Source organism: Eleutherodactylus coqui, chromosome 2 (genome assembly GCF_035609145.1).
Source record: "Eleutherodactylus coqui strain aEleCoq1 chromosome 2, aEleCoq1.hap1, whole genome shotgun sequence".
In the NCBI taxonomy this organism is placed as follows: domain Eukaryota; kingdom Metazoa; phylum Chordata; class Amphibia; order Anura; family Eleutherodactylidae; genus Eleutherodactylus; species Eleutherodactylus coqui.
Genome location: NC_089838.1, coordinates 68,491,478 through 68,500,081, shown reverse-complemented (window position 1 = coordinate 68,500,081; position 8,604 = coordinate 68,491,478). Strand labels below are relative to the sequence as shown.

Below are 8,604 nucleotides of genomic sequence, written 5' to 3'. Positions count from 1 at the left end.
GGCCATATCAGGAAACTAGTACCATGAAAGCAGCATTAAGACTGACACTATCTGACCCCACGAACATTGAGACAAGTTTTCAGTCTTATGTACAGATGCCAAAAGACTTTCCATTCAATAAGTCACCTCATCTACTGGTATGGGCTCAGAAATAAAGTGAGACTACACATTTAAAATAAAAGTTTTAATAAATTAAAATAGTCACATCATACATCTTTAAAAGTCACCAGGAAGAGGCAAGTCAATAGTGAGGTCTTCAAACATGGGACTGAAGATCTTATGGGCATCTAGGAAGAAAGATGCATTAATGAAGACTCAGCTTAAGAGGTAAATTTGATAAGCAACTGATTATGCAGTAGTCATGGCAACATTAAAATTGGATTTCACACCCAATAAAATGCTTTACCAACACATGGCAAGAGTGCAATAGCAGAGCAATTCCTACCTGAGGATATCATGTTGTGGCTTCTACAGCTGAGATTCTTTTAATTTTAGTTGTCTGGCAATTATGTAGTATCTCTGGTGGAAGAGGTTAATGTGGTCCACCAGAGGAGTATCAAATTAAGAAGCAGTATTTTAAATAGGGATTACAACAAGAGCCCCCCCCACCACCACTTCCTGCATCCCTGGACTGAACCATTGATTACCTATCCCAAGGGCGGGTCAACAGCTGATCAACAGTTGGGACCCTGACAACCAGCTGTTAATCTAGCCAGCTAGCAGTGTAAAAAGCAGCTTCACCAGCATATTGGGTTGGTAATACAGGCACAGTTCCCATTAAACTCAAACTGGAGCTGTACCTGCATTACCAGCCTAAGCTGCTGCAGTATGGGCAGCCATCAGCTTCTGGCTCCATCCACAGCGCCGGCAGGTTGGGTAACAGCTGATTGGGCTGCTAAGCAGTGAACCCTTGCTGGTCAGCTACTGAGGACCTATCCTTAAAAAAATATAAATAAACACTCATCATCTGTTGTGTATGGTCCCATGGAGGAGACTTACATCACATATGCAATATGCTCATTTATTGAAAACATTAGAGGGGTTGTCTGTTTTCTGCTTTACAGTTTTTAGAACAAGGAATCATAATTTATTACACATGCATGTAAAGCTGTGCTCACATCCCTTTCTAATGGGGGCCACAGCACTGCCATCTGCATATTGTAGTCCGTGGACTGTCCATAGTAATGGCTGTCAGTCATGTGACCCCAGGTATTCAACTCACACTGATCAGGTAACTAATAGGTGGCTAGCAGATTACTGAGGGGCAGAACTCAGTATTACTACCTGCCTTGTTTACTTTGTTGTACACGAGATCACCTGGAGACAATTAGTTAATAGATGACACAACTGTCCCCAGGTGACATCATGCCAACTGGAACAAAATCATAGAGTGGAGAAACAAAAGCTGCTTCTCCAGACACCAAGTGACAACTATTACCATGAACTATCATTCTACGGTGCAGAAAAAGGCCTCCGGTATAACAAAAGGATGTGAGCCGAGTCTGCAGTACATGTGGGATTTATTATTCTGTAACTAAATAGAAACTGGAAAAAGCAGTAGAAAGTTGACAGCTGGTTTAACCCCTTAGTGATGGCCTAATAGTGTTTTTATGTCCTGCCATTGCAGGATGTGTATGGAGGGAGATGGTGCCGCTATCTCCCTCCATACAGCATGGGCGTCAGCTGTTTATTACAGCTGACACCCGCGGGCAATAGCTGGAATCGGCCCCATGGCTGATCACGGCTATTAACTCTTTAAATGCTGCTGTCAATTCTGACAGGGGCATTTAAATCCCCCGAACAATGTTTGGGGGTCCTGTACAGCCCCTCCTGCGGTGAGATCGGGGGAGCTGTGCAGGTGTCGTGGCAACAAAAATGGAAAAAAAAAAAAAAAAAGCTGTTGCTAAGGGGTTAAGCATCACTGAATTCCCACTAAAGGGTTTTCCAGATCTGAACTTCTGTCTGCTTGCTGGGAGCTCATGACAGAAAGCTGTCATTAAACATTCTACTGCTACTAGTGGAGTTCCCTGCATACTAGCTTAAAGTGACCCTATAGTTTTGGTGCAAAATTCTATGCCATGACCAAAGGTGTTGAGGGGCAGTTTACCTCCCACCATTCTTCTGCCAGATTCCCTTTGATCTTCCAGTTCAGGGCAAGTGGTCCAAGATGACCACTGCAATTTTATAGCCACCTCATGTACATTTTTTCACTGATCACTTGATTAGAGCTGACCAGTTAGAGGATGTACATTGCAATAGTAGTCTACCAATGCACGGTGGGCATTACATAGGTCAACTATTGTGTTGGCCATCTTGGATGGAAAACTGGACCAAGAGCTAGTGGGAAATCAGCATAGAAGACAAACAGGTAGTAAGTGCTCTGGCTGGTCCCAGGACAAAGTTTTGTGCTGAAGTTCAATGGTTTCTCTAATCAGATGTTTTGCTCAGAAGGTGGTCTGAGGGTGCTGGACAAAAGCACTCCAAGTGACCAAGATTGCTACAGTGTGATGTTACAGGTTTGCATCAGTCCTATAAGATACTTACTGTAGTTTATCAGATAGTTCTCCATTGGGTAAAGCATTGCAGTAGCAATGGCTTCAAACTGCTTTGCATCAGCTGAAGAAATAAATAGTGCGACACCAGCAAGACAGCGGCCACTGAGCCTGTGCTCTTCAGGGACATCAAGGGTCTCGTAGTCTATCCATGATTCAGAGAGGAATACAGAATGTTACAATAAGCCAACACATCACCTTGTAGTATTACATTAAGCTGTTTCCAACTGTTAGAGGGCCTCAGAGGGTCTTACAGGAGTGTGAAATATTGATTTTCATGGGTGCTTAGAAAGGAGGCACAAGGTAGTTTATGGGTTGTGCGAGTGTGCAGAGGTTAGTTGTGGCGGGGGGGGGGGGGGGGGGGGGGGGAGGAAACCACACTCTGTAGTGATGTGAAAAACAGATTCAGAGGAGACATCACTGGAGGTAACACTATTCACTATGCCTGTGTAGACTGGTATTTGACTACATTACATCTGTATTTAGAGGTATACTAAAGCCGAATGGCTGCATCTATGCCAGTTGTATTAAGTTGTCAGGTGTATTTCATTTAGTTTTTTTGGGGAGAGGAGATTGACTATCTGGGGCCACACAGGTTCCTTGTACATCCCTGTTTGTTCTCAGCTTGCTTACTTTAAAGAATCTTCCTATGTTGCAACTCTTTAGCCCTCCATACAGTTGGGCTGGGACACTCATCACTAGCCGTACACTAATATAGTTCCTGTTCTGGGGCTGCATTTATGTTCTGAGGTTGGTTCTGGATTTCAGTTATAAGCTTAGTCATGGTGCTACATGTATGCTATGAGTTTGGTTCTGGTGCTGCATTTATGCTAGATAGTTAGAGATATTAGAACAGCTGACTACACCCAACAGCAAGGCGAAATCCACAAGAAAAATAGACAGATCAGTGACATGTGAACACACACTTAGGCCTTATGTACACGGCCGTGATGGGCTCCGCAAGTGGAGTACTGCAATGGAGTCTGTCACGACACACCTCCAAAGATCCCATACTTACCTCCGGATCCGCTGTGTGAAGTCCTGCATGACGCTCTGGCACGCATGCTCGGCGGTGCACGCATTCTCTATACTTCCGCTTTAGAACAGCAGAAGTATAGCGTGATGGGCGGCTCCCATTGACTACGATGGAAGCCGTCCACGTGTATACCCACGGCAAATAGGACATGCTGCGGAATTCTGCAGCATGTACATTGAGCCATTAAGGTTCAATAGAACCTAATAGCTGGAGTGAAAGGCCACAGATTTCCGCTGTGTTTTATGCGGGCATTAGGCCTTATGGTGCTTCATGCATAGATTGTGCAGATTTCCAGATTTCCACAACAGAAAATAAAAGACTACTAGTTTTAGGCCAATCTTCTCAATTTCATAGACAGCAATGCCTTAATATGTACTGAGCAGAGTTGAGTGGGACAATTGCAATTAGTACTTAAAGAAAAATAAAGGATTGCTGTGTATGTAATTCCTTTATACAAGAATGGGTTATGAACTTTAGTTCTACACATCAATGATGGGGATTTCTCCCATCACAGCCCCCATTCCCCAATCACAGCCACCCATCTAACTTCTGTCAACTCCTTAGGCACAGCCTTGTCCACTGTGGTTCCAAACTGTAAAGGATGCTGTAAGAGTGCACAGTGCCAGCTGGCTGAGCATCAGCCCTATAGTATACCTAATCCCTGAATTCTCAGCTTAGTATCTAGTACACTGGTCAACTGTTCAGCATCTTGCTTCCCCTTGGCTTGATATTATTCCCACCCACAGGGTGTAGGGCTAATGATTCTGACTAGTCAAAATTGCAAGTGAATACCATTAATTGCCCAGCCCTACCAGCAAGCAGTTTGCCCCATTCTAACACTAGATTGAATGAGAAGTGCTGTACCTACCAAGAGGGCTGTAGGGAATGAAGGTCTCAATGTCAGGATAAGTCTTCTTGCTCCTGGGAGGCACTGCTTTATTCGTTTGGTTCACCTAAACATGAAGGAACAGAAGTATTTTAATATCTCATTAAAGGTTTTCCAGGGAAGTTATTTGCTGCCTTATCCACATGACAAGTCATCAGTAGTTGATCAATTGGGGTCCACCACTTTGGACCTTGGCCGATTGTAGCAGTACTGTCAGCACTGCTACAGTCTACAGAGCAGAAGCTGTTGCTCCAAAGGTGTAGAGGCTGGCACTTGTACATCAGGTGTAGCAGAAGTGACCCGAGTATGGGATTCCAGTTAATCAACTACTGATGACCCATTTCATGGAAACCCCTTTAATCACTTGGCTTCCAACACACTAAAAACCACCACTTTAATTGGACACCAACTTTTCAGATAGTTTGTACTGTTATTAGTGTATCTTGACTGGAAATAGTGGTGGAGTCAAGTGGTGGAGTCAAGATACAGGACCTTTGACAGTGTGGTGACGCCCCCCTTTTCTGATTGGCAGAATGGCGTGCAGCCATTGTTTGGCCTCACAGGTCCTGCTTCTGGCCCCACTCTGATTGTAGCCAGTGTGCCAGCAGCGCTGAAGGTGGGGTGAAGCCAATGCCCTCCACTGTCTTAGGGCCTCTGTCACTCTCCCTGCCACCCCTTGCTAATGCTTACAGCTTCTGTCTGCTTGGATTGCTTGTAGGGCTGCTGCTGTTACTGTCCCTGCCAGAGCTTCCTCCTTACAGCTCCTGCCGGTGGCTGGGCTACTCCTGCTACCGATGTCAACTCCACTTGCTACTAGGGGTCCCCCGCTGTCAGTCTCCCTGCCAGCCCTTCCTCCTGCTTACAGCTGCTGGGCGCATTGCCGAGTCCTCCTGCTCCCAGCCCCAGTGTAACAGTAGGTGCGCTGGTGCCCACGCTGCCAAGATCTACCCGTGGCCCCGCTGTAAGTAGGTGTGATGCTGAGAGCTCCTGCTCCCAGCCCCGCTGTAGGAGTAGGCCCCAGCACCCTCCCAACAGCGCTCACACTGGCACAAGCAGGACCTGTATGAATGAGGGTACCATGAATGCCATGCAGCCAATCACAAAATAGGGGGAGTGACTGCACTGTCAAACCCCCTGTATCTGGACACCTCTACTTCAGGTGGCATCAAGATACACCAATACTGTTTGTACTTATATGATAACCAGTGTGATTAGCAGCAAGAGTTTTTTTTTTTTGTTTTTTTTTTTAAACACAAAACTACTTTACATAGAGTTGTGGCTGCTAGGGGGTCTCCATTCCCACCACTGTCTGCTTCCAAAGACATGCCAGGATGACCAGGAGATGGAGGAGTCATGAGGTTCATTGAAAGCAGAGGGGAGGAGGAAGAGAAAGCATGTGGCAGGAGCCAGAGGAGCGTTATTTAGGTCATCAGTAGTATTTGCCTGGAAGACACCTTTAAGCCCTTGGTGGCCTGTTTGTAGTCTACACAAAGCAGTGGATTATGCAAGTGTAGAGATATACAATTACCCTAAATCAGCATGATGGAGACATGGCGACTTCTGTACCTTCTATGGATGAAGGAAGAATGCCCCAGTGCATGGCCATTATGCTGAAATTTTAATGTAGTGTACAGCCAAGAGGCTGAATCTGAGGCCCTCTATAGTGCGATAGGATGAGCAGTACTGCCAAGTGCTAGTTACTACATTCTATTGTATGAGCCATGATTGGAGAGGTACATGTAGGGCTTTAAGATGTGCACTAGGAAGTTATAAAATCCCCAATATAGCCCATTTATCACTTCTTACAAGATCAGCTAATGTGATAAACTGTTACTCTGGCTCTTTAGATTAAGTGCAAAAGTTCTACTTTGCAATGGATTAGTGTGCTGCCCGTGTTGCTGGGGAAGCCACCTGCAGTACTACAGGGCGGTGCAAAACTTGTCAAAAGCTGTACTTCAAAGAAACTGGCACAAGTTCTGTACGGCCCGTTTATAGTGTGCATTTACCTCCATGAAGTTATAGGGCATATTGTCAGGGATTAGTTCATTATGTCACTCCATTTAAGCGTGCTATCCCATGCAGAAGATTTGGGACCTACTCAGCCATCTTCATAGACCGTTGGTGATTGTAATGCATGTGACCCACCACTCCAATCACTAGTGTTCAGGCCACACCATTCTCATGATTACACCCCATGGAGAGGCAATAACAGTTATCCACACAACCCCCACACACCCGAAAACAGGTTAGTATCACATTCTGCTTTTTAGTCTTGCTTAAAGAGACTGTCAGCTACTTTGAACCTTACAAGCCAAATTTATGGACTCAATGTAGTTGACCTACTGAGCCCAGGGATGCAAGTTTTAGCCTTATTTTCCCCATACTGTTGTACTGCAGTCATCTCTCAAACCCAGAGGTGCAACTTGAAGCTGCTGGGCCCCAATGCAAAACCTGTAACAGGGCCCCCAACTATAATGCATTATTCATAGTACTGAGCTCCCTATATGGAGAAGAGGCCCTATGGGCTCTAAGGCTCTACGGCTCCAGGTGCAACCCCTATAGTTATGCTAGTGCTCAAACCCACCTTCCGTGGACCAAAGGCACACTATGCAAGCACATGCATAGAAGGACTACAATCCACAGCTAGCGTTCAGCAGTGGGTTTGACAGGCAACACTGTAGGAACATGCATTCCTAGACTCAGCATGTCACCTACTTTGACCACATAAACTAGCTTATAAGGCTCAAAGTAGCTGACAGATCCCGTAACATTCCCTGCCGCCTCACCTTTGTTGAAGATTGCCCATCCTGCACATGGTTTACATTGCCCAGCGCTCTCCTGGTTGGCTGGACCTTACTTGGATTAAATCCATTTGATTTCTTCATTGGCAGAACTTTAGAAGGTTGAGTAACTGTAAGAGAATTACAGATCAGAAAACGTTGTATTCCATCTTCCTAGAAGTGGAACAGTTCTGAGGATCCAACAAGTAGTCCCTCATGGGAAAAACCTAACATACTTATGGCATGTTCACATGTGGCCATGTTTGTGTGGAAGAGTCCAATTTTGACAAGATTTCAATTAAATCAGTGGTAGATTGACACTATTGCCATTTCCAGTGTGGAAAAACTAAATCTGTGGCAAGTGAACATAGTTTCAGGGTGTATTCACAACAGCAGAAGACTGCATCCTGTATTGGAGTACCAAACCCTGGAGTATATACTGGAGGGGGACATAGGAGTCCCCTCTAATATAATACACATTTTGACTTAGAGTCACACTGGATGACTAAGGCCTTACACAGGTTGGGCTTATTGTACCTCTGTAAGGCTTGGGGACAGTCACTCACAGAAGCCAGGCCTCAAAGGGAGGATTCACTCAGCATTCAAGGGAAGATGTCACTATTCCCTTTCATATGGGAAGTCTGAAGCATATGAAGGTCCAGCATGTAGTGTAGACCGCCAGGACATCACATCAGAGCCCCACGCAACAGGAGGCCCTTAGTTGGAGCCACCATACTGTTTAGTGCACTCCCCTTACCTGTGCCTTGGTTAAGCTTGGAAGGCTGGAAGAAAAGATCTCCATTTTCCTTTCCCAACTGCATGAGGACATCCATTATATCCACCTGTTGCCCTAGAAGAGACTGAGGAGTGCACAAGTGGTTAAAATAATATCAGTCAGGCCAAATAGTCATAGCCTGTTGTAGTAAGTGGCAAGTTTGGACATAAGGGAGTTGTACCAGGATTGCAAGTTACCCTTTGCACATAGGATAGGTCATAACTTGTAGACTGGCGCTCAATCAGTCACAGCCATTCGGTGAATGACATCACTGAATGGCTGTGATTGATCGAGTGCTGGCTCTGATTGGCTAGTGCTTGATCCAATCACAGCACTCGCTTGCCAAAGGTAGGGTAATTCAAAACCCCATTACCAGAATGAAAATCCTCGGTCAGGCTGACACGGCAATCTGCCACAGCGTCGGAGACTAGCACGAGGACCAGGTGAGTATAAGCAACCCCACCCACCTTGAAAATAAGACTGTCTTTTGGGGCAAAATTTAATATAAGTTTTATTTTTGGAGAAACACTATTCTAATAGCCAGTCTGTGGGAGGCCGTGCCCCTTCTAAGTCCC

General features: G+C 45.4%; 1 protein-coding gene across 1 annotated transcript; it reads right to left on the bottom strand.

Annotated features, from left to right (window-relative positions):
* Positions 1-216: 216 nt before the first annotated feature.
* LOC136609987 (securin-like) lies at positions 217-8,109 on the bottom strand. The gene is made up of 5 exons (XM_066589262.1): positions 8,012-8,109; positions 7,261-7,385; positions 4,457-4,541; positions 2,545-2,697; positions 217-287 (listed from the first exon to the last, which is right to left on the bottom strand). Exons 1-5 carry the CDS (start codon positions 8,085-8,087, stop codon positions 217-219), a joined length of 510 nt encoding a protein of 169 aa, XP_066445359.1. The 5' UTR covers positions 8,088-8,109.
* Between the last annotated feature and the right edge of the window lie 495 nt (positions 8,110-8,604).